The sequence below is a fragment of the Delphinapterus leucas genome, chromosome 3 (genome assembly GCF_059928025.1).
Source record: "Delphinapterus leucas isolate spDelLeu-1000000601 "Yukka" chromosome 3, BTC_Dleu_Yukka2, whole genome shotgun sequence".
In the NCBI taxonomy this organism is placed as follows: domain Eukaryota; kingdom Metazoa; phylum Chordata; class Mammalia; order Artiodactyla; family Monodontidae; genus Delphinapterus; species Delphinapterus leucas.
The window spans coordinates 108789782-108804154 of NC_143131.1; the positions used below are offsets into that span (position 1 = coordinate 108789782).

General features: G+C 36.3%; 1 protein-coding gene across 1 annotated transcript in view; it reads left to right on the forward strand.

Annotated features, from left to right (window-relative positions):
* ADAMTS19 (ADAM metallopeptidase with thrombospondin type 1 motif 19) overlaps positions 1-14373 on the forward strand; it is a 281743-nt gene that overhangs the window by 191702 nt on the left and 75668 nt on the right. Inside the window, exon 16 of the mRNA XM_022588714.2 lies at positions 3695-3775. Coding sequence (XP_022444422.2) covers positions 3695-3775 — 81 coding nt within the window. The remainder of the gene's footprint in view (positions 1-3694; positions 3776-14373) is intronic.

Consider the following 14373-nt stretch of genomic DNA (forward strand, 5'->3'; position numbering starts at 1 on the left):
GATGGTATCATTATGGCTAAATGAAATAATTTACATAAATTATCTATAATTGTGACTAGCACATAGCAGTTGATCAAAATGTGGCATTTATCATTAATACTACCGAGAAGATAATGATTACTTCGGGCATTTTAAGATGGCTGATTAAGAATGGGATCTCTGGTTATGAAATAGGATCTTCCTATGTACAAAGCAAGCTGTCCAACGTGAGGATCAAATTTATGACCTTGACATCACAGGTTTTATCTCAACTTCTGAGCTCAGCAGTAACCACTCGTATATTCACTTCTTTTAAAAATGTGCATTCTCAATTGTGCTAAATGGCTTATTTACTGAAAAATATCTAGAGCCTCAGTCTTCGGCTATCCCTCTTCAAATGTCTTTGCTTAATATTTTTCTTGCTCTCTTTCTTCTTTAAACTTAATCTAACTCACCTGTCCTCCAAGCCTTTTCAATTGAATAATTGCTCTATATTATATATTGCTCTATATTGCTCTATACTACCTGTAGTATATAGATATAACTATAAATTTATACGTAACTGTTGTCCTAAAATACAACATACCTCTGGGTTTCCTGCTAAACTCAAACAGGAATTTACAGTTACTACCTCTCCTCTACTTTTCTCTATCTACTCTTCTTTTTCAACATCCTGAAACTTATCATCTTCTCCAAACACATTACTAAATGTATTTGCTCAGAGATGAACAGTTACCTCTTGATTGTGACATCCAATGGGCTCTCCTTGGTCACCTTTCTCTTTGATGTCTGTACAGCTTTTTGCACCAACAATTCTTTTTAAAATATTCTAATTCATAAGATCCTACTACATCAAAATAGCCAGATCTCTACCTCTCATGATTATTCCTTCTCTGTATTCTTTCCTAATTTTTTTTTTTCAGTCTCTTTGTTAAAAACCATAGGGCTTCCCTGGTGGCACAGTGGTTAAGAATCTGCCTGCCAATGCAGGAGATATGGGTTTGAGCGAGCCCTGGTGCAGGAAAATCCCACATGCTGTGGAGCAGCTAAGCCCATGCACCACAACTACTGAGCCTGTGCTCTAGAGCCCGCAAGCCGCAACTACTGAGCCTGCGTGCCTAGAGTCCATGCTCTGCAACAAGAGAAGCCACCACAGTGAGAAGCCCACACACCGCAACAAAGAGGGGCCCCCACTCGCTGCAATTAGAGAAAGCCTGCACACAGCAATGAAGACCCAATGCAGCCAAAAATAAATAAATTAAATAAACAAATTAAAAAAGAAAAAAACATAACTGTCACCGAGGTTGAATCCTTGACTTCTCCTGTCTCTCAGTTTTCTCCGTTAACTCCCATGGCTTAAATTACTGCCTCACAAAGGTACTTCAACAGGCTGACCTTTCCCTGGAGTTGCAGAAGTTCCAGAGTTCTTACTGGATATTTTTACTAGTGTGTTATACTGTTTTGTTAAAAACAAGTTGCAAAGCCAAACATCAGATTATTGCCCAAACTTGACTTCCATGTTCCTATAAACGATGGCTGCATTTGCACATAAGTAATAATGAAGAATTGTGTTCAATGTTTATTTCCCCACTTTCTATTGGTTCTCAAATTCAGAATTTGTTTTCTTTACTATGCCTTCTGGTTTTTCTACCTTAACCTCTAGCACTCCTGGATTTTTACATTAGCCTCCTGACACTGTTATCTACAACTATATCGCTGGGCATCTTGCATACTGCTGGCAGATAAAGCCTCTCCAAACTGGTATCTAACTACCACATTCCTTGCTGTAGAATGTTCAGTAGCTTCAAATGGATAAATTCAGTGTCCTGGGCATGCATTTAAACTCTCCTAATATAGCCAAATTCTTACACCTTCTCATTCTGTCAGAATTATTATATTTCTGTGGTCCTAAAAATACCACTTACTATGTTACTTTTCTTTACATTCAGTGAACTCATTCTTTTTCTGTATGTAGTTGACTCTTAAATAACAAAGGTTTGAACTGCATTGGTCCACTTATATGTGGATTTTTAAAAATAGTAAATACTATAGTACCACACGACCTGCAGTTGTTTGAATCTACGGATGTAGAACCACGGATACAGAGGGTTCACTATTTATTATACTCAGATTTTTTACTGCATGGAAGATCAGTGCCCTTAACCCCTGCATTGTTCAAGGGTCGCCTGTATATCCAAATTCTATCCGTTCTTCAAAGACAGTTAATCTATCTGCTTCTTTATGAAGCTTTCCTTGACTATATGAAATGTTCTCTCCTCTGAATCATTGTGACTCCTGCTGATGCCAGTGTTTCTCAAACATAAGTAATGTATATAACCACTTAAAAGAAAAAAAGGAAAAAAAATCCCACTTCTGTGAGTTAAAATAGCAGCGAAACTTTTGAGTATTGACGTGATCAGAGAAGGGGGACAGTTTAAACAACATTGATTTACATTCTTCAGCAGGGAATTAAACTATTTTGAATATGATCTTTTTAACATAAATTTGGAAGTTTTATTTAAGTCGTTTTTATGTAAGATATTTGTGCCTTGTCTTAATTCAATTATAAGCTCATTGAGTACACAGACCTTCTTACCTTACTTCAATATACCAATAGACAGTAAACATTTGTTTCCATTTTCATTGCTGCATATTGTGTTCATATAACAAAGTGGAAGTGCTTGTATGATTTGGTGTTACTAAAAATGGTTAAATTGAGTAAGTATTATTTGCTAATGGAAATGTTGATTTGAAAAGCACAGACCTCTAATCCCAGGTGGGGTGTCTGTTACCTTTTGGTAAACACCAAATAACTGTCAACAGTTTCAGGAATTTGAATTATTGATCAACAGGAGACAACTCTGGGATTAGCTGTTATACCTTTTTAACGTAGCTTTGAAATTAAACTTTTATCAGGGCTGTATGTAGCTACACAGAAGTACTAAGAAGGCTATTAAATGTTATTTTACTATAATTTTAAAGCATAACTATTCAGGCAAAAGTTGGCATCTGCTGTCTTTTCTGTACCAAATGAAGTCTTGATTTTGACTTTTTATGCACACTTTCTCTTCTATCCAGCTTTATCTTACCGTCTTATTTCACTTCAGGCATTACATTCCTAACCACTGCTGAAGAGAAACACCTAATTGTGTCTTGCTCCTAGCCGTCTGACACCTTCCAGGGTGACACCAGATTGCTTGGTGTGGCCTTATTACACTTCTCTCCAGCCCCAGATTCAAAACCCTTGGTTAATCTTCCAGAGGGGGCTTGGTCTCTCTTGTCCTATACTCAACAACTTCAGGGACCAGACATCCGCCATCTGTATGCTCTCCAGCTGTGTTTGCTCCTTCCGCCCACTTTCTAACTTAAAGGAGTTCCATGAGCAGAACTTAAGGTTATTTGCTCTGTTCCAAGATTCACTGTGTTTCTAACCAGGCTGTCCCGTTGTGCTTTTTTCTCACCTCATAATTCATAAGCTGTCAGGGAGCTTTACAGTCACCTACTTGCTCTTGATAGCGTTGTATTCTCAACGTTTTTCCAAGAAACTTCTCCACTTGAACTTATGACAGCCTTTATACATAATTTTTTTTCTTTACATAGGTATTGAAGTATCACAGCAAAAGCCAAAACCAAAAGAGAAATAGGGCAAGTCAATGAAGAAAAGAAGAATTAGAAAAAACTCAAGATGTATTTCATGTTTTATTGATTCTTACAGGTTATGTAGAAGTGTTGGTGATACCTGCTGGAGCAAGAAGAATCAAAATTGTGGAGGAAAAGCCGGCACACAGCTACTTAGGTAACCTGTGTTACAGACGCAGAGCCCATGCAAGTCCAAGCTTAGCTGCCCTGCCCTGAGAGTGCTCTTATGCCCAAGACTTTAGTGTGTTTCTAGTTACATGTTTGAATTTCCCAGGAAGCACCTCTTGTCATATCAAGTAGGAATTTTTTCCTTCCCTCCCAGGGGCTTCCCAGGAGCAAAAGCAACCTGGTTGTCTCTGTGTTTGGTGGGGGTGGGTGTTATAAATTACTTCCTCATGTTAGTCCATGTTAGGAAACAAACACTCATTGGGGGATTTGGGCATGTTTTATTTCATATATATATATGTACATATTTAATAAATATATTTATTTCATATATACATGAACATAAATGTATACATATTCATGTTTACTGCATGTGCAAATGCATACATCAATGTGTGTGTGTATATATATATATAATGATTGCTCTATAATTTGGAAATCTTGTGGGATTCTTAAAAAAATTTCTATGTACTAAAAGGACTTCCCCTTTTAATGGAAGACAGTGTTCTCTTTTGCCTCACTTCAGGTGTACTCATTTATGAAGAAAATATTTTTAAAAAAATTTTTAATAGAAAAAGTTGACTTGCATTATTATGTAGTTTCAGGTATACTGCATAGTGCTTTGACATATGCATACATTATGAAATGGTCACCACCGTAAGTCTAGCAACCATCTGTTCCCAAATGAAGTTATTACAATGTTATTGACCATATTCCTTTTGCTGTGTATGACAGGACCTTGACTTGCTAATTTCATTACTGGAGGTTTTTACCTCTTACTCCCCTTCACCTATTTCATGTACCCCCCCGCCCTCTCCCTCTGGCAGTCACCCCTTTGTATCTAAGAGTTTCTTTTTGTTTTGTTTGTTTTTCTTGTCTGACTGCTATGGCTAGGACTTCCAATACTATGTGGAATGGAGGTGGTGAGAGTGGGCATCTTTATCTTATTCCTGATTCTAGAGGAAATGCTTTCACCTGTTCACCATTGAGTATGATGTTGGCTGTGGTTTTGTCATATCTGGCCTTTATTACGTTGAGGTATATTCCCTCTATACCCACTTCATTGAAAGTTTTTTTTATCATAAATAAATGTTGAATTTTGTAAAAAGCTTTTTCTGCACCTATTGAGATGATTATATGATTTTTATTCCTCAGTTTGTTTACATGATGTATCACATTGATTGATTTGTGGATAATGAACCATCCTTGCAACTCTGGGATAAACCTCACTTAATCATGGTGTAATATCCTTTTAATGTATTGTTGAATTTGATTTTCTAATATTTTGTTGAGTAGTTTTAGATCTATATTCATCAGGGATATTGGCCTGTAATTTTCTTTTCTTCTGGTGTCTCTGTCTAGTTTTGGTATCAAGGCAATTCTGGCCTCACAGAATGAGTTTGAAAGTGTTCCTTTCTCTTCAATTTTGGGGAATAGTTTGAGAAGGATAGACATTAACTCTTCTTTAAATGTTTGGTAGATTCACCTGTGGAGCTGTCTGGTCCTTGACTTTTGTTTATTGGGAGTTTTTTGATTACCGAATCAATTTCATTACTGATAATTGGTCTTTCATACTTTCTGTTTCTTCCTGATTCAGTCTTGGGCGATTGCACATTTCCAGGAATTTATTCGTTGCTTATAGGTTGTCCAATTTATTTTTTTATTATTTATTTATTTTTTTTGCGGTACACGGGCCTCTCACTGTTGTGGCCTGTCCCGTTGCGGAGCACAGGCTCCGGACGCGCAGGCTCAGCGGCCATGGCTCACGGGCGCAGCCGCTCCATGGCACGTGGGATCTTCCAGGACCGGGGCACGAACCCGCGCCCCCTGCATCGGCAGGCGGACTCTCAACCACTGCGCCACCAGGGGAGCCCTGTCCAATTTATTGATGTATAATTATTCATAGTAATCTCTTATGATCCTCTGTATTTCTCTGGTGTTAATTGTAACTTTCTTTTCATTTATGATTTTATTTAATTGGGCCCTTGAGAAAGTATTTTTAAATTTTTAAGTACTACTTCTGGAAAAAAATTCTATCAGCTATTTTAATTAGGCCAGTTAATGATTTTTAAATATATGAAAGAAAATATTATGTTGTCAAAATACATATTGCTTATAAATTAATATTTCAAACTAAGTCATGTAAAATGATCTTTTATAGTCATGGCATCCACAGATAGAGGTATGTAATGTGATATGCTGGAAAAAGACTAAATATTCTCCCAGAATTTAAACATTGTATTTATATTATTTTTTATCTTTATATTTTTATTTTATATTGGAGTATATTTGATTTACAATGTTGTATTAGATTTAGGTGTACAGCAAAGTGATTCAGTTATACATATACATATATCTATTCTTTTTCAGATTCTTTTCCTATTTAGGTTATTACAGAATATTGAGTAGAGTTCCCTATACTATACAGTAGGTCCTTGTTGATTCCTATTTTATATATAGTAGTGTGTATATGTTAATCCCAACCTCCTAATTTACACCCTCCCCCTTTTTTCCCTTTGGTAACCATAAGTTTGTTTTCTAAGTCTGTGAGTCTGTTTCTGTTTTGTAAGTAAATTCATTTGTATCATTTGTTTAGATTCCTCATGTAAGTGATATGATATTTGTCTTTCTCTGACATCACTTAGTATGAAATCTCTAGGTCCATCTATGTTGCTGCACATAGAATTATTTTATTCGTTTTTATGGCTGAGTAATATTCCATTGTATATATGTACCAGCATCTTCTTTATCCATTCACCTGGTCATGGACATGTACACTGCTCCCATAGCTTCACTATTGTGAATAGTACTGCAATAAATATTTAGGGTGCATGTATCTTTTCAAATTAAGGTTTTCTCCAGATATATGCCCAGGAGTGGGATTGCTGGATCATATGGTAGCTCTATTTTTAGTCTTTTGAGGAACCTCCATAATGTTCTCCATAGTGGCTGTACAAATTTACATTCCCACCAAAAGTGTAGAAAAAGGTTCCCTTTTCTTCACACCCTTTCCAGCATTTACTGTTTGTAAGCTTTTTGATGATGGACCATTCTGACCGGTGTGAGGTGATACCTCATTGTAGTTTTGATTTGCATTTCTCTAATAATTAGCGATGTTAAGCATCTTGTCATGTGCTTTTGACCATCTGTATGTCTTCTTTGGAGAAACGTCTATTTAGATCTTTGGCCCATTTTTGGATTGGGTTGTTTGTTTTTTACATATTGAGTTGCGTGAACTGTTTGTATATTTTGGAGATTAATCTCTTGTCAGTTGCATCAGTTGCAAACATTTTCTCCCATCCTGTGGGTTGTTTTTTTGTCTTGTTTATGGTTTCCTTTGCTGTGCAAAAGGTTTTAAGTTTAATTAGGTCCTTTTTGCTTATTTTTGTTTTTATTTTCATTACTCTAGGAGGTGGATCCAAAAAGATATTGCTGCAAATTATGACAAAGTGTATTCTGCCTATGTTTTCCTCTAAGAATTTTATAATATGCAGTCTTACATATAGGTCTTTAATCCATTTTGAGTTTATTTTTGTATTATGGTGTTAGAGAATGTTCTAATTTCATTCTTTTACATGTAACTGTCCAGTTTTCCCAGCACCACTTATTGAAGAGACTGTCTTTTCTCCATTGTATATTCTTGCCCCCTTTGTCATAGATTAATTGACCATAGGTGTGTGGGTTTATTTCTGGGTTTTCTATCCTGTTCCATTTGTCTATATTTCTGTGTTTGTGCCAGTACAAAACTGTTACTGTAGCTTTGTAGTATAGTCAGAAGTCAGGTAGCCTGGTTCCTCCAGCTCCATTTTCCTTTCTCAAGATTGCTTTGGCTATTTGGGGTATCTTGTGTTTCCACACAAATTTTTAAATTTTTTGTTCTACTTCTGTGAAAAATGTAATTGGGAATTTGATAGGGATTACATTCAATCTATAGATTGCCTTGGGTAATATAGTCATTTTGACAATATTGATTCTTCCAATCAAGGAACAGGGTATATCTTTCTATCTGTTTGCCTCATCTTCCGTTTCTCTCATCAAAGTCTTTTACTTTTCAGAGTAGGGGTCTTTTGCCTCCTTAGGTAGGTTTATTCCTATGTATTTTTTTCTTTTTGATGTGATGGTAAATGGCATTGTTTCCTTAATTTCTCTTTCTGATATTTCATTGTTTTTGTATAGAAATGCAACAGAAATCTGTGTATTAATTTTGCATCCTGCAACTTTACCACATTCATTGATGAGCTCTAGAAGGTTTCTGGTAGCATCTTTAGGATTTTCTATATATGGTACCATATCATCTGCAGACAGTGACAATTTTACTTCTTTTCCAATTTGGATTTCTTTTACTCTTTTCTTCCTCTGATTGCCGTGGGTAGGACTTCCAAAACTATGTTGAATAAAAGTGGCAGGAGTGCACATCCTTGTCTTGTTCCTGATCTTAGAGGAAATACTTTCAGCTTTTCACCATAGAGTATGATGTTAGCTGTGGGTTTGTCATATATGGCTTTTATTATGTTGAGGAATGTTCCCTCTATGCCCACTTGCTGGAGAGTTTTTATCATAAATGGGTGTTGAACTTTGTCAGAAGATTTTTCTGCACCTATTGAGATGATCATATGGTTTTTATTCTTCAATTTGTTAATGTCATGTATCGTACTGATTGATTTGTAGAGACTGAAAAATCCTTGCACACCTGGAATAATCCCACTTAATCATGGTGTATGATCCTTTTAATGTATTGTTGGATTCGGTTTGCTAGTATTTTTGCATCTATGTTCATCAATGATATTGATCTGTAATTTTCTTTTTTTGTGCTATCTTTGTCTGGTTTTGGTATCAGTGTGATGGCGGCCTCATAGAATGAGTTTGTGAGTATTCCTTTCTCTGCAATTTTTTGGAATAGTTTTAGAACAATGGTTGTTAACTCTTCTCTAAATGTTTGATAGAATTTACCTGTAAAGCCAGTAAAAGTCCTGGACTTTTGTTTGTTGGGAATTTTTTAATCACAGTTTCAATTTCAGTACTTGTGATTGGTCTGTTCTTATTTTCTATTTCTTCCTGGTTCCATCTTGGGAGATTGTACCTTTCTAAGAATTTGTCCATTTCTTCTAGGTTGTCCATTTTATTGGCAAATACTTGCTTATAGTAGTCTCTTATGATCCTTTTTATTTCTGTGGTGTCGTAACTTTTCCTTTTTAATTTCTAGTTTTATTGATTTGGGCTTTCTTTTTTCTTGATGAGTCTGCCTAAAGGTTTATCAATTTTGTTTATCTTTTCAATGAACCAAGTTTTAGTTTCTTTGATCTTTTCTACTGTTTTCTTCATCTCTATTCCATTTATTTCCACTCTGATCTTTATGATTTCTTTCCTTCTATTAACTTTGGGTTTTGTTTGTTCTTCCTTCTCCAGTTGCTTTAGGTGTAAGGTTAGGTTGTTTATTTGTCATTTTTCTTGTTAGCTGAGGTAAGATTGTATTGTTATAAACTTCCCTCTTAGAACTGCTTTTGCCACATCCCATAGGTTTTGTTTCGTCATGTTTTCATTTTCATTTGTCTCTAGATATTTCTTGATTTCCTCTTTGATTTCTTCAGCAATTGATTAATTATTTAGTAACATATTGTTTAGCCTCCATGTGTTTGTGTTTTTGTGCAGTTTTTTTCTTGTAGTTGATTTCTAATCTCATAGTGTTGTTTTTAGAAAAGATGCTTAATATGATATCAGTTTTTTTTAATTTATTGAGACTTGCTTTATGGTCCAGCATGTGATCTATCCTGGGGAATGTTCCATGTGCATGTGAAAAGAATGTGTATTCTGCTGCTTTTGGATAAAATGTTCTATCAATATTAATTAAGTCCATCAGGTCTAATGTGTCATTTAAGGCCCATGTGTCCTTATTCATTTTCTGTCTGGAAGATCTGTGCACTGATGTAAGTGGGGTGTTATAGTCCCCCACTATGATTGTGTTACTGTTGATTTCTCCTTTTATGGCTATTAGCATTTACCTTATATATTGAGGTGCTTCTTTGTTGGGTGCATATATATTTACAATTGTTATATCTTCTTCTTGGATTGATCCCTTGATCATTATGTAGTGTCCTTCTTTGTCTCATCTAACAGCCTTTATTTTAAAGTCTCTTTTGTCTGACATGAGTATTACCACTCCAGCTTTCTTTTGATTTCCATTTGCATGGAATACCTTTTTCCATCTTCTCACTTTCAATCTGTATGTGTCCCTAGATCTGAGGTGGGTCTCTTGTAGACAACATATATACGAATCTTCTTTTCATATCCATTCATCTACTCTGTGTCTTTTGGTTGGAGCATTTAATCCATTTACATTTAAGGTAATTATCAATATGTATGTTCTTATTGCCATTTTGTTAATTGTTTCGGATTTGTTTTCGTAGGTCTTTTTTCTTCCATCCCTCTTTTATTATCTTCCCTTGTTATTTGATGACTATCTTTAGTGTTGTGTTTGGATTCCTTTTTCTTTTTTCTGTGTATAGCTATTGTAGATATTTGGTTTATGGTTACCATGAGCTTTTGATATAGCACTCTGTATATAGACAAGATTGTCTTAAGTTGCTGGTCTCACTTTCAAATGCATTACTAATATCCTGCATTGGTACTTTCCTCAAAGTTGCTGGTTTTGATATCATATTTGTGTGTGGATGATTTCCTACCTTTACTCTGTTTGCCTTTACCTGTGAGCTTTCCCATTCGTGTTTTTCTTCTTTCTAGTTGTGGCCTTTTCTTTTCTGCCTAGAGAAGTTCCTTTAGTATTTGCTGTAAAGCTGATTTGCTAGTGCTAAATTCTCTTAGCTTTTACTTGTTTGGAAATCTTTTGATTTCTCCATTGAATCTGAATGAGAGCCTTGCTGGGTAGAGTATTCTTGGTTGCAGGTTTTTCCTTTTCATCACTTTAAATATATCGTGCCACTCCCTTCTGTACTGCAGAGTTTTTGCTGAAAAATCAGCTGATAACCTTATGGGGATTCCCTTGTATTTTATTTGTTGCTTTTCAAGTGTTGCTTTTAATATTTTCTCTTTGTCTTTAATGTTTATCAATTTAATATGTATCTCAGTGTGTTCCTCCTTGGGTTTATCCTATATGGAACTCTGCACTTCTTGGACTTGGGTGACTGTTCCCTTTCCTATGTTAAGGAAGTTTCAGCTATTGTCTCTTCAGATATTTTCTCAGGTCCTTTCTCTCTCTTGTGTCCTTCTGGGACCCACATAATGTAAATGTTGGTGTGTTTCATGTTGTCCCAGAGGTCTCTTAGGCTGTCTTCATTTCTTTTCATTCTTTTTTCTTTATTCTGTTCCACGGCAGTGATTTCCACCATTCTGTCTTCCAGCTCACTTATTCGTTCTTCTGCCTCATTTATTCTGCTATTGATTCCTTTTAGTGTGTTTTTCATGTCAGTTATTATATTGTTCATTCTGTTTGTTTATTCTTTATGTCTTCTAGCTCTTTGTTAAGCACTTCTTGTATCTTCTTAGTCTGTGCCTCCATTCTTTTTCCGAGATCTTGGATCATCTTTACTATCATTACTCTGTATTATTTTTTGGGTAGATTGCCTATCTCCAGTTCACTTCATTGTTCTTCTGGGGTTTTATCTTGTTCTTTTGTCTGGAACATATTCCTTTGTTGTCTCATTTGTCTAACTTTCTGTGATTGTCATTTCTGTTCCATAGGCTGCAGAGTTGTAGTTCCTCTTGCTTCTCATGTCCTCCCCCATCTCACTGGGATTTCTTCTTTGTCTTTAGATGTAGAATATCTTTTTTGGTAGATTCCCGTCATTCTTGTCAATGGTTATTCAACAGTTTATTGTGACTTTGGTGTTTTCTTGAGAGGAGTTGCACTCTAGTTCTACTCAGCCGTCTTGTCTCCAACCTAAAAATCTGTTTATCGAAAAATTAGCCTCATTAACAGGTCTTCCACAAGGTCACTCTTAATGATGTCCTTTATTCATTTAACTGCCTTAATCAGCACTCACTGCTTCAGCAAACTTCATCTATACACATAGGCTATAATTCCCAGGCTCCTATGAAAGAAATTCAGCTTCAGTTTCTGTCCACTGCAGATGTGTAGCTGTTTAAGCCAGTGTTAAATTTACACTGTTCTGTCTCCTCCCCAGGTGATAAAGAAGGGGGATGTGAAGACCAGCATCCTTAAAATTCTGTGGCTGTCTCTCTGCATTCAACAGATCAAAAGCCATAAACACTGTGTTTATATTATCTTTAAAGAAAACCTTTATGTCTTTTTTTCCTTCTTAACAAAATTATTTCCTCCTTATTCTTTCTCAACTCAGAAATAATGTCCCAATAGGGAAACACTTTGTACATGAAAAAATAACCCAGTGTTGTTACATGATTGTTTCTGCTCTGAAAAATTAAAAATGGTCTATACTTGGATCAAATCATTTTTCACATTAGGGTTTGTTTTCTAGGAGTAGGAAAATTTGAGGAAAGGAACAATACAAGAAATTTATTTATTTATTTATCTGTTTGTTTTTTGGCTGTGTTGGGTCTTCGTTGCTGTGCACGGGCTTTCACTAGTTGCGGCGAGTGGGGGCTACTCTTTGTTGCAGTGCACAGGCTTCTCATTGTTGTGGCTTCTCTTGTTGCAGAGCACGGGCTTTAGGTGCACAGGCTTCACTAGCTGTGGCACGTGGGTTTAGTAGTTGTGTCTCGTGGGCTCTAGAGCGCAGGCTTAGTAGTTGTGGTGCACGGGCTTAGTTGCTCCGCGGCATGCGGGATCTTCCCGGGCCAGGGATTGAACCCATGTCCCCTGCATTGGCAGGCGGATTGTTAACCACTGCATCACCAGGGAAACCCAAGAAATTTTTTATCATGTGACACACTCATTAGTCGGTCATTATTAATATATAAATTTTATCTATTTTTACCTGCTGTGGTTTTTAAATGCATTTTAAATGCAAGTAAATCATCCCATATATCCAAATTCAGATTAATACCCGTTTTTGGAGGTGCTGTGTAAAATTGAGACAGTTTTAATACATTCGTTTAATAGTAGACAGTTGGCAATTACATTTGGGAATATGTTTTCTTTTTTCCAAGCTGGAAAGGAATATAGGTGTCTCAAATGGAGTTTTCTCAAATTCTACAAAACTCCACATTGTGCTCTGATTTTTAATACCCTAGCAAATGTGCCTAAATACACCTACCATTTTTACAAATTTGACAGCTCCATGCTCCCTCTAATTCCTTACTAACCAGGGTCTTCAACCAATCCTGTCTTGTTTTTGTCTCTCCTTGACAATAACTATGTTTATCAAGGACAGCAAATGCCCTCTTTTGTTGGGCTCTCAATCTCTACCTGGTTTCCCAGTGTTCCCATACTGTGGAGCTCAAGCCTGGACCCTGTGCTCTGCTCTGCTCTCTCCCTAGGGAATCACATTTGGCTCCTTTGCTTTACATTTTTGTTTGATGTAAATTATCAGATTCTCATATGTGCCTCAGAAATAATGCCTAAATCAAAAACTTTATTTTTATCTGTGTTGAAACCTTCCTAGTTTTCCCCACTATAGTAAATGTCACTGTATTAGTGTCCTATGACTGTAGTGACAATTACCACAAAGCTGGTGGTATAAAACAACAGGAATGTATTATCCCACAGTTCTGGAAGCCATAATCAGTTTTACTGGACCAGAAATTAAGGTGTCTGCAAAGCTGTGCTCTCTCTGGAGTCCCTAGGGTGTCATCCCTTCCTGGCCTCTTCCAGATTCTGGTGGCTACCAACATTCTTTTGCTTGTTACCACAACACTCCAACATCTGCCTCCCTAGTGTCACTGCCTTCTCTTCTTTTTCTGTGTTCAGACCACTCTCTTCCTACCTCTTATAGGCTACATATGATTGCATTTTAGGCCCACTTGGGTAATCCAGGATAATCTCCCCATCTCAAGATCCTTAATTTAATCATATTTGCAAAGGTATTTATTTGCCATATAAGATAGCATTCATATGTTCCAGGGATTCAGATGTGGGTATCTTTATTCCCCTTCAAAACTTTTTTTTACACTGTGGTAGAATACACGTAACATGATATTTACCATCTTAACTATATTAAGTGTACAGTTTGATAGCATTGAGTACATTCACTTTGGTGCTCAACCACCACCATCCTTCTTCAGAACTCTTTTCATCTTGTAAAACTGAAACTCTGTACCCATTAATAGCAACTCGCCATTCCCCCCTCCTCCCATCCTCTGGTAACCTCCATTAGTCTTTCTATCTCCATGAATTTGACCACTCTGCATACCTCATGTATATGGAATCATACAGTAACTATCTTTTTATTATTGACATATCTCTTATAATTATGTCCTCAAGATGTATCCATACTGTAGCATATGTCAACATTCCCTTCCTTTTAAAGGCTGAATAGTATTCCGGTGTATAACACCTTTTGCTTATCTATTCATTCATCCATGGATCCTTAGGTTGCGTCCACATTGTAGCTATTGTGAATAATGCTGCTATGAATATGGGTGTACAAATATCTCTTCAAGACCTGGATTTTCATTCTCTTGAGTATATACCTAGAAGTAGAATTACTGGATGATAGA